The sequence below is a fragment of the Etheostoma cragini genome, chromosome 20 (assembly GCF_013103735.1).
Source record: "Etheostoma cragini isolate CJK2018 chromosome 20, CSU_Ecrag_1.0, whole genome shotgun sequence".
Classification (NCBI taxonomy): Eukaryota; Metazoa; Chordata; class Actinopteri; order Perciformes; family Percidae; genus Etheostoma; species Etheostoma cragini.
Genome location: NC_048426.1, coordinates 13640588 through 13662974, shown reverse-complemented (window position 1 = coordinate 13662974; position 22387 = coordinate 13640588). Strand labels below are relative to the sequence as shown.

At 39.5% G+C, this 22387-nt stretch overlaps 1 protein-coding gene across 5 annotated transcripts in view; it reads right to left on the bottom strand.

Moving 5' to 3' along the window:
* The window catches only part of evla (Enah/Vasp-like a), a 33980-nt gene that overhangs the window by 7095 nt on the left and 4498 nt on the right, over window positions 1-22387 (bottom strand). The window contains exons 1-3 of one of the 5 annotated variants that reach the window (XM_034858789.1): window positions 22062-22353; window positions 6045-6213; window positions 5269-5449 (exon numbers count right to left, since the gene is read on the bottom strand). In XM_034858789.1, coding sequence (XP_034714680.1) covers window positions 5269-5449; window positions 6045-6213; window positions 22062-22084 — 373 coding nt within the window. In that variant the 5' untranslated portion in view covers window positions 22085-22353. Of the gene's footprint in view, window positions 1-3842; window positions 4148-5268; window positions 5450-6044; window positions 6214-18103; window positions 18473-22061; window positions 22354-22387 lie in introns of those variants that run through there. The other 4 variants (XM_034858788.1, XM_034858793.1, XM_034858791.1 and 1 more) reach the window with 4 other exon arrangements.

Here is a 22387-nt window from a genome sequence, read left to right as displayed (position 1 = left end):
GTAAGACTTCTAGTCCACAGCTCTCCGTTATGTGCAAACTTTCTTTACTTTTACATTTTTTTAGTACTGAAACGATTTCTCAATTGACAGAAGATTTATTCATAACAATTTTGAAAATGTAGGCTGGTTAAAGCTCCCCAGGTTCTTTGTCTTTAGTTTTATATCATGAGTATGTTATGTGTTCAGACATTTTGTATATTAAATTATTTATTTGATTGTTTGATTAATTAATTAATTAAAAAAAAATCTAAGTTGCAATTCCAATTTCTAAAGGAATTTCCCCTCAGCAGTGACTATAGGCTTCTACTGCAGTAGACACCATCAGAAGCCAGTGTACTGTGTGGGAATACTACAGAAAGGGAAACTAAAGTATGTGTATGACATAACTATCATGCTGAGCTTTGACGGTTGTCTAGTCAATGTTATAAATTGATAAAGTTTTGATGGTGCGTGTCAACACCCAGTTGAGACCTGGTACGCTCACACCTCAACCATCTTTCACTTTAAACCTTCTTCCCTCCTTCTCTTCATTTATTCTCTTTAATTCCATTGTCTAAACTGTTTGTATTTACTCTTTCCCCTTTCTGGTCTTTCTTTCTCTTCTCCCTATTATGCAACTTTTGTCTGTTACATACAGTATTTCACAGCAGAAAAGTGCATTGGTAGCTTTGTTTTTTCACTCTGTTTCTATTTTCTTCTCTTATAGTGACTCTGTCCTATCCTGATTTAGAGCAGATCTAAACACGTGTGTGTGTAACATCTTTCAGACTTTGTATATATTTGTGAGATCACTCAGGTAATTATGAGATACATTTCGCTTGTGAGCCCTCAAAATTATAATAATTTTAGATATAATCATTGATTGATTGAGAGCTGTGTTTACTGAATAACCACACCACAGAAAGCCTCATGTGAGAAACTGAGACTGTGCCCCGGAGAGCTAACAAGCTATTTATAATTAAATTTGGACAATGTGTTGCCAGCCACAGGAATTTCAACAGAAAACCACAGCAGGAAAGAGTCTGAGAAAGTGCAACAAACAGAAATATCATGCACAAATGAAACCAAACACATATAGGGAAAAAAAACACATTGGACTGGTTAGCAATACAATTGGGGCAAAAAAAAAAAAAACTTATCAGCTATTAAGTCACTATGCACACATTGTTTAAAGACGGTACTAAGTTATCAGCCTCATGACCATCTCAGTTGAGCCCTTTGCATGTTGAACCCCTCAGAGCCTCATTCTGAGGCGTCTATTAATGGGGAGCATCAGGGAGCGCGCTTATCACATATCACCAGAATACCAGTCATTAAACTTCAATGCCTGCCATGACATCAAGAACATCCACAAGTGATATTTCCGTTCACGGTGTCTGGAGCATGCGGGTGGCGAACTGGGTGACGGGGGCAGTCAATATGAGGCAGAGCTGTGGCTTCGAACCGCAGTTTGTCGACACAATGTGGAATACAGCGAGGGTTTAAATGGAATTGTTGGACCCTTTTTGTACCAAATGCAATGTACACTTTTCTTTTTACTGTTGTATTTTTGGCTTCATTGTGATTTTGACTGTCAGAGCACTACAAGAGCTTTCCATTCATGTATTATCAAGATTTGGGGCTGAAATGTGACTTCCGACCTTTTAACTTATTATATTTACTATCAAACTTCAATCAAAAAGATCAATCCATCAACCAACCAGACTTCCTATAAGGGCACTTCTGAATGCAGGTTGGTGCGATTAAAGGTGCCTTACAGGCAACTGACAAGCTTATAACAAGACAGAATATCGTCCTCAGGCAGTAACAAACTAAATGTGCTAAATGTTGTTATCACTTCCTGATAACTACCTCCATTCATTCTGCCACAGCTGAACTGGTTAGTGGTTTTCTTTTGTTGTGCTACTACAAGGAGCAAAGAAAAAAAGACTTGGAAGATATCTTGTTTCCCTCACTCCTTGACACTCCCCTGAACGCTGCTCATTAGCTCATTGTAATTATGTGCTCCGCTGGCAAAGCTGCACATTAAATTCAGCAAATATTCAGATGGTTTAAAAGCAAAGAATCTCCTCTCTGCAATAAGTCGGTACACTGAATTATTAACGGTTTGCTTTGATCAGTCTTGGTTACGTAATTTTAGAATAGCAATGCTGATCTTGAAGGAGCTTTCAGACCACAATTAAAGCTACAAGGGAGTTGATATAAGTGCTCTCTGGCACCTTACTGCAGGCAAGCACGCCTTCTAAACCCAGGCCTTTTGTTTAGGTATCAACACAACATTGTTTTCGCAGTCACAGCAATATTTGTTGCATAAACAGAAAAACTCCAAGAAATGATTCAAGAACAGAAATACAAATGCCGACTCTCTGGTCCATCCGTCAACAACAGTCTGTTTTTGTTTAGGTGAGACTTCTGTACTCAATTAACACTTCACAACCTTTGTGCTGACATTAATAAAGTAGATGTGAAGGAGACAATGATCAGCCTGTAGTGTATTGTCAGCCTGCATGTGTATCCATGCATATGTGTGTGGCTACTGCTGACGTGGTGTATGGTACATGGCACTCGCAGTTGCTATGGGGGAAGGAAGAACAGGAAGCCCATAGGAAAATAGGGCCTGATTAGACTTTTTTTATGGGCGCTCAGGAGACATGTGTATGTGTGTGAGTTGTCTTAATTTGATCAAAGAATTAATTATTCGTCCCTCTTGTACTCTTTCTTTAAACACTCACCAGACCACACAATTAAAATATGATGGATGACTAACAACAGGCTTCTCAGAAGCAGCAGAAATTACACTGATTTTTTTTATTAGACTGAAATTAGACATTTCTCAAAGTCTTCTGACTTTTATTCTTTTGTGTACTCTCTGAATCTGAATTCTCTGTGGATGTCTTGTGTGGAAATACCGGCTTTAATTCTCTTAGTTTTCCCACAATCATTGATAATAAGGGTACAATTGTGGTTTAGGATTACCCGTTTTAGTTAATAAAGTACAAACTGCCATTAATTCATTACAGATTGGTAAATCTCCTGGTGTAAACAAACAAGTTCTAATAATAATTTTTATTTGCAGTCTCTTCTTCTCCCCTTCAATACATACTTACAGGCCAGTTTAAATGTTGGGTGGAAAAGAAGAGATAAATAAAGTTTTGTTACACAGATTTGGTTTAATTTTTTGGACCTGCTTCTTTTTTTTCTTTTTTTCTTTTAAGTTAAAAATGTTGGATCACTATTTGGTAAAAGTGCTAACTTTTAGACATCTGAAACTTGACAAGGAGACCCAACTAGACAAGTCAAGTCAAGTCAAGTCAAGTTTATTTCATCCATAAAAATGGAAATTACAATGCTCACACTCACCATCTTACCCATAAAAGAATTTAAATACAGTACCACAAATACACTACAATATTATACATAAATACACAGCTTTGTTTAGTAAGGGGCCACAGCCACAAAGGTTAGGAAAAGTAGTATATAATTCCCAATAAACAACAATTTATTGTATTTAGTAAGCTTATCTGTTTAAGTAAACATTGTATTATTTTTTTATTTTTATTTTATCTGAAACGTAACTACAGTTTTCAGATAAATGTAAAGGAGTAAAAAGTATGCTATTTTTAGCTGAGATGAAGTAAGGAGCATAAAATAGAAATATCCAAGGAAAATACATGTGCCTCAAAATAAGTGTACTTAACTACTTTACACCACTGTAAGCTACACAATGTACAAACAAACAAAAATCTCTTCTTCATGGTGAGAAAATAGTTGACGCTTAATTTCTATTACCATGGAAAACATGCATGACTCGTTGACATATTTCTCTACAGCACGATACTTACGGAGGATGATGATGGCTGAAGAAAACCTTCTGAGGACACCAGGTGAAATCTCTGGAGTCAACATGATTTTTCAACAACCTACTAAGTAGTATACAATACCATCTATGTAACTATGCTACTTTTTTCAGCAGAAAACTTAAGTGTATAATTTAGCCCTTCATGATCAGGCCCATAATCACCCATCCAAATGCACCCAAAAATATAGGAGGGCTACAACGTGAGCATAGTGAGGTACGACATTAAGGCTCCATATGGGATATTTTAGCCACCAAGGGTCACAAGGATGGGATGGTATGACACCGCAGTTAAACACAGATATTCTCTCTCTCTTAACATCCACACACACACACACACACACACACACACACACACACAAACACACACACACACACAGATTATAAGTAGCCTAGCTCGTAACCAGAGCTAGTCAGACGCTATTTAGTAAACCAAGAGTAGGCGTGAGTCTGGCTTCACATGCACTTCAGGGTTCCAATAGAATTTATTAACTGTCCATGTATAAAAGCCCTAAACAACTACAAATCTGCTAATTTAACTATTTGTCTCTAATCATGCTGTATATTGTACATACTTGTGTTTTATTTAGAAAATCATTGAAAATAAATTATTTGCAATGAAAAGAAAGAAAAAAAAGTATCTTTAACAAATTTGTGTCAGCAACCAACCAGCCCCTTATAATTTTGCTGTTGTTTGAGTTTGCACAGGGTAGTTGCAGTACATAGTAATAACCAGCAGAGGGTAGTACAGCTTAGTAAAGTAGTTACAATTCATAAGGGTTGAACATTGCAGTGTATTGATTGAACATGGACATGTATATAAACGTATGTACTGTATATACACATATATACATATGCACATACATATATAGTATAAATACTGTAAATACATACAATTTAGATTGTTGTGTCATTTTAAAAGGTATTTGAATGTATCTCTAAAAGGTCTTCTCAACATGCTGTCTGTTTACAATGTACATCCTGTTTAAAAAGGGTAGGGTTTGATGAGAAAGTAGTTGACATAGTCAAAACAAACTGAAAACTTTTAAAAGTATGTGGATTATTTCATTGTGGTCACCTGACATTCTTTAGAGAGCAAAAATAGATTTAAATTGTTCACAGATGACGGTTTAAGTCAGTCGGTCGTAATTTGAACCAAAATGTTCCATTAGCAGGTTTCCAACAACAGTTTAGGATTCAAAAACTTTAATTTCTCACTGTTCTACCGAGATGAGTTGTTTCATTTGAAGATTTCTCGGAAAGATCTCACTGCCTTCCAGGAAGACAAATAGGAATGTGGACCTCGTAACATAAAATTAACTGTATAATGGGATATACTAAATAGTGGTCAAAAGTGTGCATTAAAAAAACTAAATGATTAATTTAAACCCTGTACTGTGATGACTCCTTACCTCCATTGTCAGGTGAGCTGAGGATGTTGAGGGCAAACAGCATGGCGTTGGAGAAGGTGGTGGCCTCCTCCTTACTGGCAAAGTTCAGGCCATAAACCTGGCGGGCATCACGCCACTGATGGAAGGTCGGGGTCGCCTGATTGTATTTCAGGCCCTTCACTATGGAGTAGTTGATCACAACCTTCAAAAGGGGAAGGAAAATTAAGCTTTGAATTTAAATGTAGATTTGATAATGTGCATAACTGGCTGGTAACTCATAAGGGAAGACATATTGTTGACACAAATAATTTTGGAACCCGCGGCTACCGTTCCAAGGACTGAGTCTCCTTACATGGGGCCCAACTGAGCTACCTAGGCGCTCCGGAGAAACAAAACTTTTGAAGAAACAAATTTCTGCACTGACAAATTCCTAAAAAGGCATGAATTGTAACACAACCTCAAAAGATGTATTTTGAATAAGGGAACACTTGTTAATATTTCTCAAATTAAAAACACTTTTTGCTATTGCTAACGATGCATTTATGTCATATAAGAGTTATCGGGAATACAAGTTTTCAACTCCTAGATTGTAAATAAAAACGATCTTTCTGGAAGATCCATAAATATCTAACTTGGCACTAATATGGAAGTGCCTGAAAACACCAAATACGGACGCCTTACACCAGCCATTGTTTAATGTAATTAAACCTAAATTTAGTGGAGCTCCAAAGTCAATGAATCTGAAAGGTCCTCTAATCACCAGGATCAGATGCTGATTATTTTTCTGAGTCTCTCACCTGCTGGTCCTGCAGTTTGACGCCCACCACTCTGAAGGTGTTGTTGGCAGTATTGTGGTAGATGTTGATGCGGCTGAAGCCCTGCTGCCCCGGCTTGATGGGCACCCACTTCTTACTGGCATCGTCGTAGACCATCACTGAGGCCCGCGCCTGGCAGATACTCTGTTCACTGATGGAAGAGAGAGAGGACATAAGAAGAGTCCAGTTAATTACTGGAACATTGTTCTATTGACTGTGGAGAGACAAACAGAGATCCAGTTTATTTATTTTCTCATAGACTGTTGTTTTGTCCGTCTTTCAAAAAAAGCTGAAACTGGATATTTAGATTCTTTGTCCAATTTCTAAAATAATTAAGGCACCTTGTCTTTTTAACAACATGTAAAACCATTTTCTTAGCGTTCAACAACAAGTAAGTCATTGATCTTGGTTGAAGACATAGAACCCAGACTATTATGTTTCAGCATGAATGAAGCTTTTATGAGAAGCTAAGTTAAGCAATAAAAGAACAGAAAACAACTGGAATGTGGGCGGGATTCAGTTCTCAATACTTAAAAGTAGGTAATATTAGATCATAGAGATGCTTCATTGCACTGTTAATTCTCATAATGTTACTGTTGACCAGAATAGTGTAAATATGATGGTGGTCAAGTGAAACCAAAAAAAGAGTTACTCTATAATCATCTGGTTAGCTGAGGGGTCACTGGGGAGCCACACCTTTCAGCAGTGCCCATATTGGAAATAACACACTGCCACTGTACATATTTGACAGTTTGTGTGTGCTTGGTGGGTTGCCATTTTTAAAAGCTATACACAAAAACCTCAACTTAAAACCAAACCCTGGAAAATTCCCCTTTCCCTTCTGGCCTTTACTGTGTTGTAGTGGTGGTGGCACCATTACAGCACATGAAGAAATGTTAAGAGGCATCATTTGGTGTGCGTGATGTGTTGGGTAATAATACAGTGTGCTAAAAACGCAAGTGTTTGATCAGCAAGTGTATCGCCAGCTGGAGACTCATTTGGTAATAAAGCAAATGAAAAGTTGCACAGAAGCACGCAGCTTGAGGACGCATAAGATAATCCTGTTCACAAGCACAGCGCTGAAAGGGAATTCGTTCACTAAATAGGCACATGTGGCCATTGACTTGTGTGGCTTAAACAAATCAAAAACCACATAACAAAATCCCCCCTTTCAAGAGATACAGCTTGAGTTTATAAAATAAAGAGCCATGTGAGTGTGATGTGTGACTTCTGTTATGACCTTATAGCACCATAAGTGCCTGAAGGTGGAAACACAACACAGCGGGTGGAGAGGTGATGTGGAACAGCAGAGGTGAGTTAAGTGACTTAACACTTCTCTAGTTTTCACTTTCAACCCGTCAGGGACTGACTCTCCGGCAGTCTCAGATTCACATTAGCGGTCTGAAGGTGTGAGGGCCACGAAAAGCAAGCTAAGGAGCGTTGTTGATGTGCTCACTGACTGTCAAGGTATTCCAGAGCCTTAATCTCTGCAATGGTTTATAAAAAATTACATGACAAAAAAAGTAAATTCGGTCACTGCAGAAGCAAAAGGAAATGGTATCAGATGGGGAAAGTATATACAAGTGTGGAACTTCACAAAATTTACCAGAACTGCAACTTATTTACATTATCTATAGATTATTTTGATCTATGAAATGCCAGAAAACAGAGAAAAAACAATCTTCACATTTTTTAATTTCTCCGGCGACTAACAAGATATTTAATTTACTATATATATCTCATGTGGATATAGCTAATGAAATAGCTTTGTTTTCCTTCGATTGATCCATTGATTAATTGAATCATTGTTGCAGCTTTAAGATTTACAATTTTGTAAAACCTTTTACACTGTTTTACAATTGTTTTCTCGTTATTTGATACATTTTCAATAAGGCAAAGGTCTGGAGTGCACCACACTTTGCCTTGTAGTCACATCTTCAAACCATAGTTACATCGAATTTGACTAAACATAACATTTGAGACTTTGGAATGATACACTGGAGATATGCCTGACCCTGTTAGAGAGGTTTCCCAGCAGTACAACACTGTATAAGTTATGAGGATATGAAAAAGGCCAGAAATGGTGACAAGAACCAAAAGTATGATTAATTGTTCTATTGCCTTGACTATTGAATATAGAGCCAGAAGTGAATTGGATTATAAGGTGTAATGTTCTACCCCAAGCAATTTAGTACATTACATTAACAAAAAAATGGTTTAATTAATAAAATGAGGAAGCAGATAAACAAGGTTGTTTTTTTGCAGCAATTACCAGGGGCTGGGACTGGGCTCCTCTGACAATGTTTGACATTATGACCCCCCACAGTGTGTCTATTGGCTTTACTCAAACCCTGCATACCTGATACCTGATATAGCCTGATGTCGTCATACTCAGATTCTTGTCAGAATATGAACTTCCCAACCTTAAATGTTGTGGGCCGGGCTAAATTCAGCTGGCATACAGGCTACAGTAAGTTATTCAGGATAATACAAGTTACATGCTCTCAAAATAAATTAACAGTTCAAAGGCTCAATATCAACGTGCTTTCATTTCCATTTTTTTCCTTTTATCTAAAATTCTTTTCAAACAATCTTAGAATTAAATAATCTGTTTGATGATTGACATAAAAGATGTTTATTTCCATGTAGCAATATCCGAAAGATGAGAATAAACTACACAGCAAAATTCCTCAGGGAGAAGCCTTTAAAGCTCACTTGACAGATGGAACAACTCCCGCGATTAAAACCACCCTCCCTCTGTCAAATATCCATCATTCCCCACTGCACAACTGTCATTGAGTTAACCAGCAGCAATATCTTATCAAAGCTGTTGCAACACAATTTATTCATGACAATGGAGCACAGAAACATTGTGTAGACTGTTAAATGTAGAAAGTCAGTAAGACAACAGTGAACATTTGTCTTTTACACAAGCAGATATAAACGCAGAGTTCCTCAAACACATTCAAATATAGCAAAGAATCTGACCTCAACAAATGGTCAACAGACGCAGATTTTCACCCTTAACCTCATGCATATGTAATCTTATATCTCAAGATTAATAAAAACAAGTAAACTAAATAATTATTATCACTGATAAGCCGGGCTGTAGGTTATGACATTTTAAAAGGTTCACTGCCTCAACATTTAAAGAGAACCTCCTCTTCCAAATGCAAAACCGTACAAAGTAACTACAGACATCATGTTTCCTACATCTCTAAATAAGTTTAACAGACTCTCTAATCACATAAGTGACATTTCTCTCCACTTCAGAGACCCGACAGACCACCAGAGGCTTACTGGGAAAAAACAGGCAGGGGAGGGTGGGAGGTGGCTTACTCTGTGTGTTGGATCTTCTTACAAAAACATGCCCTATTTCTGGAGCAGTTTGGGCCAGAGGGATGGAGTGCATGCAGCTTGAAGCTGTGGGTTTGTAGTTCTCTACAAGCAGTCAGAAATAAAGCGGGTGTCTAACCTATTTCTCCTTTGCATTCAGTATGTTTCTCAATCAACACATCATTGGAGTGGGGTTATGTGGCTGAGATAATTGCTCTCCATTAGTTCCTTTGGTTTCATTAAACAAAACGCTAAGCTAGATCTTCACAGAGCAGCTCCACTAATTTCTCACCACTTCTGACAGTGTGCTAAATGCTTCTGTGTGTCGAGTTACTGAGGGTGGCGGACTCTCTCTAGGTCACAGACAGACAAAGCACAATAGGGCACATGATAGCTGTTAAACATCACAGCTGCTCTGACCGAATAAAGGAAAAAAGAAAATCCATATCAAAGCCCATTTAGCTCAAACGCTGGATACTTGACGGATTGTCAGCCGTAAAAAAGGGTGACTGAGTTGAGAGATGACAGAGATAGGAGAGCAGATAGGATTGCACGCAAGAATCTGAAAAAGGTCAGCGCTTGCTGAAAATCACAATCAGTGACATTAAAATAATGTGATGAATCAAACTGATGTTAAGAGCAGGGATGTACATAACAGGAAGACCTGAGGGACACCTTAAAAGCACCACAAAAAACGTTTGTTTAGAATAATATGAATTTCAAAGAAGACACTTTTATCAGTGATAAACTTGAAGGGGCTATACTTGAAATGTTGGAAAGAAGAAGGCTGGGATTGCCTCCGCATGGCTCTCAGGTTACATGCACTAACTAAAGGTTCAACACTATATGTGACCCCCGCACATAAGTAGTCATGTGAACTACAGTTAATATAAAAAATATTGATTAAGTTGTTTCACTCAGGTGCAGAGAGCTTGGATGAACTACAGCTGATCATTTCTCTCTTCCGGCCGCTCCAATCCTCTGAAGGTCTAGAGCCTGCTGTTAATTTTTCCTCGTGTATTCTATAGACTACATCTTTAAAAATGATTGTCATTTCTCCACTAGCAGCTCATGAATAAAAAAGATTAACTGTATTTTTCTTACACCATACTGACAGGCTTATGAGAGCACAAATATAAAAAAAAAAAGCTATTAGCTGACAATGTATTTTTATTCTATTGGAGAAAACGCATGTATTCTAAAATTAACTAGTCTGGTTCTTAAAAGTATCCTTGTGACCTGATTCGGCCAACAGCTCCTGTCTGACCTGTCTCACCTTAGTTTTGCTGGACTAAGCAGATTTCTCAGCTGAATAATTGTCACCCCAAAAGGAAGCCTTTGAGGGTTGAGAAGAAAAAAACAACAGAGAGAAAAACAAGAGCCAGGAGGATATGATAGCTTCTGCCACACTGAGCACTTCCTCCTGTCAAATAAGCCTCATAGGCGAGTGGTGAAAAGGAGGCCACATTCCCAGGCTTTTGAATTAAGCAAAGCACTTCCATGCACACATGGTAAGACATATGTGCCTTCACTCATCCCCCCTCCTCCACACAAATCCTACACGTGCACACACAACACACACAAACACAAATACGCACGCACACACAAACACGCATGGACACACACACACAAACACGCGCGCGCGCACACACACACACACACACACACACACACACACACACACACACACACACATATATATATTTTTAGTCCATTAGCAGAGATGTTGGTGCTGGAAAAAATGATGGCTGAACCTGTATTCATGGTGGGCTGGGTGTACATATTTAGGAACAGTAGTTTTCATGGTTCTGTGAGATTTGTCAGCTTCATGATTAGATCACTCGATGTATTTAGGCTGGCGAAGTGTGTCCTCGGCATACTGAAACAGTGGGTTGGGGGTGTTGGGGTGTGTGCAGCGTTCTCTCTGGGTATAGCACCCGTGGACAGAGCTGCTGTTAACATGGCAATTAGCTTTTGTTGTTGGGTTAATTGTTTCATCCTGCTGGCACACAGTGAAGGCACCCGAACAGACCCGAACAAATGATGAGTCATTCAACACATCACTGCACGGCCAGCTCATGACAGCAGTTTCGATTTATCGGGCCTTTGTTAACGTGATGAAAACTAAATGTTAAAAACACTACCAACGGCTAAGCTGTAGAGAAGTGGGCTGTCAGCACCTTTGGCACTGGATCAGAGTAGGAAAATGTAAAAAAGTCCTCCCTAAAACAAAGCAAAACAAACATTTTCGCTTTAAAAAATATGGAGGCATCCCTTCTAAATAAGTCTTGTTAAATATCAGTGGAATCAGGGAGTCCTGGCACACACCATGAAAACCGCCTTCTTAATCGCATCCTTTGAAACATTCATTCAGCTTTTCTCCTCCACACCCACCCTCTCTGGGATCTCAGACACTGAGCTTGTAGATACTTTCAACTGTAAAATTACAAATGTTATTGATTCCATTGCTCCCACTAATGTCAAAGTTGTCTCTCTTAAGACAAGATCCCCATGGAGAAATGTCTTCCTGGTTAGAACAGAAAAAAAGAGTGTTCAAAAGCTGAACATAGGGGCGAAAAACGAATCTCCTGGTCCATTTTAACACCTATAAAGAGAGTCTTCGCATTCACAATTTGGAACTGAGGAATGCAAGGAGGTCCTTCTTCTCTGACATTATCACTAGTAACAGTAATTCACGTGCTTCGTTTGCTACTGTCGAAAGGTTAACAAACCCTCCAGTACCAGTAGTATCTGAACTTTTATCTACCAAGGTCTGCAATGACTTTGCCTCCTTCTTTAAAGACAAAATTCAGAAGATTAGACAAACAGTCAGTGCTTCCAAATCAAGTACAGGGCCTGTGTTGTCACAGTGTTCAAGCAAAACTAGTTCAAATATGACAGGATTGCATAAGATCAACTATAAAAACATGGAGGACATTATACAACATCTGAAAACCTCCTCCTGTTGCCTTGATATTCTGCCAATGGGTGTTTTCAAAATTGTTTTGAATTGTTTGGCTTCTGATCTTCTACAGATTGTGAACATGTCTCTTTCAGGTATCTTTCCACAGGCCATGAAAACTGCAGTAATCAAGCCACTCTTAAAAAAAGAACAATCTAGACACGTCCCTAATGAGCAACTATAGGCCGATATCAAACCTTCCGTTTTTAAGTAAAATCATTGAAAAAGCGTTTTTTAGGAGTATTTTAAGAATAGGGAGTACTCTGTGTCGAAAGGTAATTATGCATATGAGCATACAAATATGACGTGCGGAGTTCCCCAAGGCTCCATTCTGAGGCCTCTTTTGTTTAACAACTACACGCATCCACTGGCTCAGATTATGGAAAACAACCAAATAAGGTAGTTATAGTTTTGCAGACGACACACAGATTTACATAACCTTATCACCAGGGGACTGTAGTACAATACAAAAACTGACTAAGTGCATTGAACAAAATAACGGGTGGATGTGCTAGAACATTCTGAAATTAAATGAAGAAAAAAATGAGGTGCTAGTTTTTGGAGCAAAAGAGGAACGATTAAAAGTCTGTGCTCAGTTTCAAACAACAATTTTAAAAAACAACAGACAAAGCAAGAAATCTTGGTTTAGTCATGGACTCTGACCTGAATGTTAACAGCCACACTAAGACATTTACAAAGTCAGCTTATTATCACCTTAAGAATATATCAAGACTTAAAGGACTTTTGTGTCAACAGGATTTGGAAAACTTGTCTATGCTTTCATCTTAAGTAGACTTGACTACTGTAACAGTGTCTTCACAGGTCTCACTAAAAAAATCAATCAGACAGCTGCAGCATATTTTGAACGCTGCTGCTCGAGTGCTCACTAAGACCAAGAGAGCAGATCACATCACTCCAGTTCTGAAGTATTACACTGGCTTCCTGTGCCTCAAAGAATTGATTTCAAAGTACTTTTGCTAGTTTATAAATCACTTAACCGTTTAGGGCCAAAATACATTTCTGATCTTCAACTACACTACAAACCACCCAGACCTTTCAGGTTATCTGGGACAGGTTTGCTTTCAGTCCCCAGAGTTAGAACTAAACAGGGGGAAGTAGCGTTCACTTTCTATGCTCCTCATATCTGGAACAAACTTCCAGAAAACTGCAGATCCGGTGCTACTCTCAGTTTTTTAATATTAAGGCTGAAGACCTTTCTGTTGCTTTTATTCTTGTGTTTTATCTGTTTTTATTTTTTAACTTGTTCTTTTGTGTAAAGCACTTTGAACAGCCCTGTTGCTGAAATGTGCTATAAAAATAAAGCTGCCTTGCCTTTCGGCTCTACTACCTAATACAATCAAAACTGATGCTAACATAATGAGGGGACATGGAAGATTGATGAATAAAAACAGAAAAACTGAATTAATTTCCCAACTGTCAGATGTACAGACAAGCAAAGAATTACCCCTGATTATTTTCTGCATCATAGAGGTGGAGCATTTGATCTGCACAGCTGGTGACAACTTCACATATTAAATTAATCAATTAATTTCATGCCTACAAACTTGCTTTAAAAAATCATAATATGCTGTAAAATAGCCGAGAGAGACAGAAGCATCCAGAGAGGCTTCCTGTGCAGCAGGAGTGATAATTACACTGTTTCATGCATCCCTGGTCGGCACTCTAGATAAAAGAGACATGCAGTCAGTGTCAAGGAGCGTTTATATAACTCAATCTAGAGTTTGGTAAACAAACAATGGCTGTGTTAATCTCAGTTGAGCAATATGCTGCCATTTCTGAAATCTGTCTGTGTGTGTTTTAGATGGAGACTCCAAACAGTATATAATAGGCATGTTCTGAGTTGTCCGTCCAGTTTGGGTTTATCCTGGATAAAAGGGGAGATATAAACAGGTCCAATAACCTTGCAGACTACTGTGAAATGTAAAGCGCAAACAGAAATTCAAGTTGTACCTCAACTGAAAGCCTCAGCTTGCCAAGACTGAGGCCTCTATGATGTCCTCCTGCCTATCTGAAAATGAAACACACACACACACACACACACACACACACACACACACAGCTTTCCACCCACAAACTATGTATTGTGGCACCCATACTGTGCACCCAAAATAGCTCATATGTTTTAATAAAAAGGGCCAGTTTAGGGCAACACACACACACACACACACACAGATTGCTGTGTATGGCTTTGTTTAGTTGTTGTTATTCAGTCACCATGAGGATTATAGCCTCCAGGGTTCACCGGTCATTTTGGGGCAAAGCCGTTGCCTGTGTATTGTATGGGTGGGGTTTATAGATTTACCGTATGGATGTCTATGTTTGTGTGTATGTGTGTGTTTGGGTGGGGGCTGGGGTCCAGCTGACATAGGGAAGAGGTCTGTCTGACTGCCTGGATTAGAGACAGAGGCTGGCAGGCTGATCATTACCTCACTGCAGTCTTAAATCTAAATTAACCAAGACTTAACTCTAGTACAAGACCTCTAATCTGCACCATGGGGAAAGTACTGTTCACAGGCACAAGGAGGGAAGGAAGCCTGCAGGAACTAAAAACAGCACAAGCCAACTTTATTGCTGGGAAACAGTGTGAGGCCGGGTCATTTGTAAGTGAGCAAACTAAGCACATTTAGCTTGTTTAAAAAAACTGCGAGAAACGTGATAGATGCCAGATTTCAAGGATTGCAGTAATGATATGTAAACATGCTAACAAACGACACAGTAAATGTGGAACACAGTAATTAAAACTAAAGAAGAGTCACATACAGGCATATAGCGTTATTATTAAAGTCCCATTACCCCTGCCAATTTGCCAAGCATGTAAAACTAAATTCTTAACATTTACTTAATTTTATTGATTTTTGTTTGTTTGTTTGTGTCTATCCACCACTTTGGTCCAGACTGAAGACGGACTACCGTGAAATTTGGTACAGACATCAGTGTTCCCCTCAGAATAAATTGTAATTACCCTTAAAGTTGTCTCTAGCGCCATCATCAGGTAAAAATTCCCATCAGCCTCAGCTGTCCTTTGCTAAAAAGCAGATATTTGTGAGCTAACACGCTTAAAATGGTAAACATGGTAAATATTATACCTGCTAATCATCAGCATGTTAGCATTGTGAGAATGTTCCCAAGCCTTTATTCTAAGCTAAGATAACTGGCTGCTGCTACATATTTACGATACAGACATGAGAGGGATATGGGTTGTCATCTAACGCTCAAGGAAGTGAATAAGTAAATATTACCAAAATGGCAAATTATTCCTTTAAGTATAGTTCTTTAAAAAATGTCAACCTAAAAACTATCTATTTGAATGCTATATATGGCAATATCTCACAGTGCAAGTTTTCAGCTGCTAACATAAAACTCAGATACACTCAGAGGCTGCAACAAAGACCTATTTTTTTAGTATGTATGCATGAGACTTTCTATTTGGGGGGGCTTTCATAGTATGATTAAGACCACAAAAGTAAAGATTTAGAGACTTTAAAACTAAGCTTTAACAGCATAAAAATATCACTATCTCCTCCATTAATACATCATAGTTCCGCCAACAACAAGACTATTAAATACTGGCACAGCAGTTCAGACACTCGTAATCTATGCAATGTCATCCGTGCTTCAACATCCCTGTTTTATCACGTTGTCCCAATTGTGATAACTGTATGGTGTATGTGTTTATCTAACCCCAGCCCCAATGACACACAAAGTACTGTCTAATACTGCAAAAAAGGCTACAATTAAGCCCAAAATGGAATGGAGGGGGAGAAAGAGAAAGAGAGAGCAGAGTACCATTGTCTTAACGGCATTAATGCAAACCGCATTAATGTGCTTATGTTCTAAGCTACATGTCCCAGTTTTGTGCAAAAAGCTCAATCTCATGTCATGATGTATCACTTTGCAGTGCTGCTACTTTTAATTCACACACACACACACACACACACACACACACACACACACACACACACACACACACACACACACACACACACACACACACACAAACACCACAGTGGCAGACAATGCATGACCTATATTCTGCCTTTTCTGACTGTGTGATACACATGTATTACAATATACAGAAATACATGTTAGTGCCTCTGATTTACAGGCAGTTGGTGCCTGGCACTCACACATAAGAATGAGAAAACAGTTAAATTCATTCAATGCCAGGCAAAACAGGAAAAATGGTCAGCCACATCCATGTTTACTTATTACACTAAATTCTTACTTGCTGTTATATTATATGCAGTGCACATTTACTTAATACTGCCATTCTGTTTCTACATATTGCATTTCTAGAACTGCGATTTCTGTCCACTCTGGATTAGGGGATATGGATAACAGTCTCTATCACAGTGTGTTCAGTTTGTTTTTAATATTATCGTGATCTAGTAAATATTTAGAAAAATTCATTGAAAAGAGATTGATAGATAAAATAACAGGAAAGGAATGTCTGTTTTTTGTCTAATCCAGTGAACTAAATACCTGACAAATTTAAAACTTCATTACATTGATTCCCGAAAGGATTTGCAACCTAATACAATATACACTATACATTAAATTGACAATGATTGATTCGAAAATCTATGTGAAATAAATATAGTATGATTTTCTTCTGACTCTCAGTAAAGCAAAGTCTTGGTCCCGCTACGATCAAGTTCTGATGTCCTACATAGGGAAAGGTTCAGGTCAGTTTTAAGCCACGGCTGCACATACTGTACACATAAACCTCATTGTCTTTATTTTTAATCCCCCCTTCCTTTCCCTCATGATAACAAGACGGCCAACAAGGCTGTTTGATCCTACACTTCTCATTTGGGACAGCAGCAGCAGTGACCAAACCTCCCTCCCTTCTCTCTCTCTCTCCATCTTTCTCCATATCATCCATCCTACCTGCAGAAATGAGGGAGAAAGAGAGAGAGAGAGAGAAAGAGAAAAGCATTGGCCTAAAAGATGGCCATTTTAGCCAGAAGCCATGCTGTCTTCAATGCTTGTGTGAATTAAACATGTATGGAGCGCTTACAAAGTCCTGCTATTCTGAGATGCTCTACATGAGGCTGCCGAGTGTTTAGAATAAAGAAGCTGCTCGGTGTTCCCATAGTGGGCTGCATCCCTCTGGCAGCATCTCTGGCTTTGACTGAAAAGATGCGACCAGGCGGGAGGAAGAAAAGGAAAAGGAGGATCATATAGACAGATCAAAACTTCTTACACTCTTGTACAATTATACAACAAGCGGTTAAATGTCAGTTTTGTGCCAAGAAAATTATCCATGCACACAATAACTAATCTAAAATAACCTAAATTCTGCGTCTAAATGACAGTTTGTTGTGGCCAGATTAAGATTACAGATTAGTGTTTTGGCTCTGATTAAAATATAACAGGGAAAGATTTTCCCCGTCCCTGCTGTTGGAATTTCACAATACCTTCTTCGCACACAATGACTGAACCTCATTGACCAAATTATCAGACTTGCACATACTATGAATCACAACTTGCTCTATTTCAATCACCACAAATGTTTACATCTCTCTTTTCTTTCAGTTGTCTTGCTCCCTTTGACATTTAACTTCCATCACTCATCGCACACACACACACACACACACACACACACACACACACACACACACACACACACACACACACACACACACACACACACACACACACACACACACACACACACACACACACACACACACACACACACACACACACACACACAAACCTGGCAGAGATGTGGCTGTAAAACAACCCTGAGTCACTGACACTCTGAGGGAGGCAGTAACGAAGCACTTGGACCCGGTGTATGTCCATTTTGGTAAACAGGAAAACAGCAACAGCAGCAGCAGTCTGTCTAGGACACAAACTCCCCTTTGTGCTGCTACATTACCTTAAGTTATAACTCAATAAAAGCAGTTAAACCTCCTGATGAGAGTCCCCACATAAAATTTAAACAAGAGCAACTGCTGCACAAACAAAACAAAAAACATCCACTTAAAAATGGAATGAGATTAAAAACGTCCCTCAGGTCTGAGTTCATGTACTGCTGCATTCGTTGTGATCCATCCAGCAACAAAGAGATGACTGACAGACTGGCAGGGATGAAGTCATTGAACAGCCTGTAGCCTGACAGATGTGCGTGTGTGTGTGTTTGCGTGTGTGTGTGTGTGTGAGATTGAACCTCTGTGCTATTGTCACACTGTTAACCCAAGGGAGATTACCTCATATCCGTCTCAACCAGCTTTTACCCCCATCCACTCACACCAATTTTTAGTGTGTGTGTGTGTGTGTGTGTGTGTGTGTGTGTGTGTGTGTGTGTGTGTGTGTGTGTGTGTGTGTGTGTGTGTGTTGTGTATGCTGTTGCCACAGCCACCCGGTATTAAGCCCAGACTGTATGAACAACCAGTGGTCCACACTGTGGCCAGCTCCTATTGATTAGGATGCCCTTTACCTCAGAGGACACATGTAGTGTGTGAGTATACACCAACATGTACAACACAAATTAACTGGAAGAGTATGCTGTTAACATCCACAAAGTAATTGACTAACGGCAACATTTATTCAGAATTTGATGCAGAGGAGGTACATTTTTGAAGTCATCAGCTATATCGATGGCTGGAGGTACTTTGTCCAGTCTGCCGTCCAGAGTAACTAGAGTTTATTTTTAGGCATGCTAGCGCCGCGGCTCTTTGGTCAGTCAGTCCACCACTTTGATCCGGACTAATATATCTCTATAACTATTGGATGGATGAAATTATGCTATGAAACGTACATACAGTATGTATGGTTCCCAGATGATGGATTGTACTGATGCCCTGACTTTTCCTCTAGCGCCACCATGAGGTTAAAATGTGTGGCTTTGAGGGAAATGTCTCATAAACTCTTAGAAGAATTGCCATGAAATTCGGTGCAGAGACATTCATGTTCTTTCTCAGAAAGAACTGAATTGTAGGAAAGACCTAAAAAACATTAGGGTTAGTGCTCATTCATAGTGTTATTACATCATCTCAATTCCTCAATATGGATAATGTGTAAAGCGTTTCTAGTATATCCATAATGTTCCACTTCCGGTAAATTACTCCGGTGCTGTTGGAAATTCCGCACAGATGTCACTTTTTTCGGCCGGATGTCCATTACGTTCCGCTTTCTGTGTTTGAATTTTAATTTTTTCTCCGTCAAGTGCTTAGCGCTACCCAAGACAATTGTGATTGTTTTAAAGAAATGCCAATAAACCACAGCACGTTTTCCTCCCATCCCGGAAGGCCATGTGGACTAGCCAGACCCTCCTCCGCAGCGCTGTGGAGGATGGTCTGACAAAGTCTTGGACTGTTTACCATTTGGACTTCAGAAGGTCAAATGTATCAGATCATAAAGAGTCAAAGAACCAAAAACCTTGCACACTTTTATCAGGTACATAAAGCCTCTTTTTCAGTTATTTCACCATTGCGTTCCTAAAACAATAAGAGGGGTGACATGAAAATCATTATTAAAAGGAGAACTATGCAGTTTTTTTAGCTTAATTTACCTTAACTGAACAGCTTCGGAGTCATTAGAACGGTTATATGACTTTTTTCGAGTTGAATGGTGGTCGTCTTGTTCCTCCCTAGTGCCCGTGAGTGGGAAAAACCACCCTCGCAACTTTTGGCTGGCGGGCTTGCATGATATCAGATATCACGATGTAATGAATTGCTTCAGGGCACTGCACACATACGCTCATTCAGCAACTGGCTAACAAGGTAGCGATGGAGTTTTTCACACGTATTGTCATGGCTGAGCCGGCAAAAAAGAAGCAGAAAGCTAGGAAAGCTTCGTCGGAGAACATAGAAAGAGAAAACGGCCGACTGTCAGAGCGAGGAGTCAGAAACACGTAAACTTGGAGCTGCCACATCTCTATTCTGAATCAGTAGGGGGAGCTCTACAGAGAAACCTGCGAGCAAACAGCCAAAACGGCATAGCGCCCCTAGGCAAGTAGATGAATGTGTTCATTACAATCACCCAGAACAGACAAAGCTGTATGCATCTAGTCCCAATATTGATTTCAATGTGCAGTATCAATATATCAAACAAGACTTAAGGATTCTTTTATAAAAGCTTGATTAGGAATCATTGTACTAATTTAAGGATATCATTTGGTGGTATATCTACAGCAAGCAGCGGAAAAGCTCCCAGAGTGAAATCAGCATGTTGATCCCCAAAGCAACATCACTTATTTATTACATATCTCTGTACATGCCAATTGGCCCCCAGGCTAATTGTCATGGACACATACAGTACAATATGGATAGCAACCCCCACTTCTACGCACACCCATCCCCCACCTCTTCTTCTCCTCTGCCTCATTCCACCTTCCTCAGCGCTCTCCAGTCCTGTCACTAATCCTGATCCTTAAAGGGAAACAACGCTTCCTTTTGGAGGAAAGACTTTGTAGGATACACAGAGCGTACAAAATGAGAGTAGGAAAAGTCTGCCCACATATGTTACAATGTTGTGATTTCCCAGTCAGTGTAGAATCCTATAATGCTGCACACTTGATTTTTTCTTTGTATCCTGCATGAAGAACAATAATATGTAGGCTATGCTTGGAGGATGAGAGAGGGGCAAGAACATAAATATAAGGGAAGGGAATAAAAGGGAAGACGTGACAACGGGATGGTTTGAATAAAGAGTTGAGCGGTTAGTTTTCAGAAACCTGCTTGAAGGTCTTGTTCTCTGGTAAGTTTGCAATGATGCTGTAATACATTATGTAAGTTTTATGTTACATTTTGCAATATTATAATTGGAATGCCAGTATGAGCAGTACCTCATAAATAATGAACGTACAGTGTGGGCCAGAGGCAGAGAGGTTTCCCCTGTGGTGTTGTGCTGTACTTTATAGTAGATTACTAGAGTGCAAGCGGTCAAGCGTTAACCTCAGATGTTATCTCCTTCGCCCCACTGGGCTTCACATCTGTATTTGAGCTTTAACAAATCACCACGTCCCGCTGTAAGCTTCCAAGACCATATTATACAGAGACCCCTCTATCCTCGTGTCATCTGGCTTTTGATTGTCCCACTCATGCTGCCATTCAGAGATTAGCGCTCTCTATCCCTTTTTTCCTGTCTTTCTTTCTCACACATGCAACAAGTCAGAAGGGATCCCTCCTGTGAACGACAGAGAGCAGCTGAGCGGACCCACTGACAGACGAGAAGAAGCAAGAAACTTCCCAGGAAAAGACTGAACCAATGAAAGATTGCTAAAGGGTAACCAATCAGGCATCTCTGCTAACAGCTGGCTCTAGAGAAAACACAGACAGAGGGGTGGAAAGAAGGAGACAGACAACAGAAAGTCAGCAAATCCTAGAGGAGATTTTCCTCTACCATTTTTCCTTGCTTACTATCCAACTTAAGCCAGTTGCATTATTATAAGCTTCATAACAGCATGTAGAGCTGGAGCAATATGCAGATTGGTACAAAAAATACATTTTCAGGTTGTTTTTTACAAACAATCCTACAAACGCTGTTTTAAGAAGCAAATGGATTCTGTGGTGTGAAAGATGAGCCAGGCTTAAAACAGAAGCAGAAGAAGCCACGTCGTTACAGCACGCTCCAAAGCCAATTTTCCTTTGACTGCCACAATTCCAAACGGGCAGAAAAACTAAAACAAGACAGAGAAAATGTGACGATGGGGAGTCACATTGGCTTACCCAAAATCGTCCAGGGAATACATGTTGCTGAAGAAGACAGCCTAGTCCTCAAGCAAAGGATGAAAAGAGGTATCAAGAGGGAGATTATGGAGGAGAGGGGGAAGTGTCAGCCTGAGAGGAGAGAGCAGTACACATGCTGTCTGACGCTGAAGCAAACTCAACTCTCCCCTTCTTCACATCCTGCGAAAACGTTTCGGAAAAAATCCACCACGCCAACAGAGCAGACATAAGACTGAGACACAGAGAGTGGGAGGGCAGGAGCGAGCAAGAGAGATGAGGAGTGTCTGTTGCAACAGAGTAAGGGAATGTAAGAGAGAGAGAGAGAG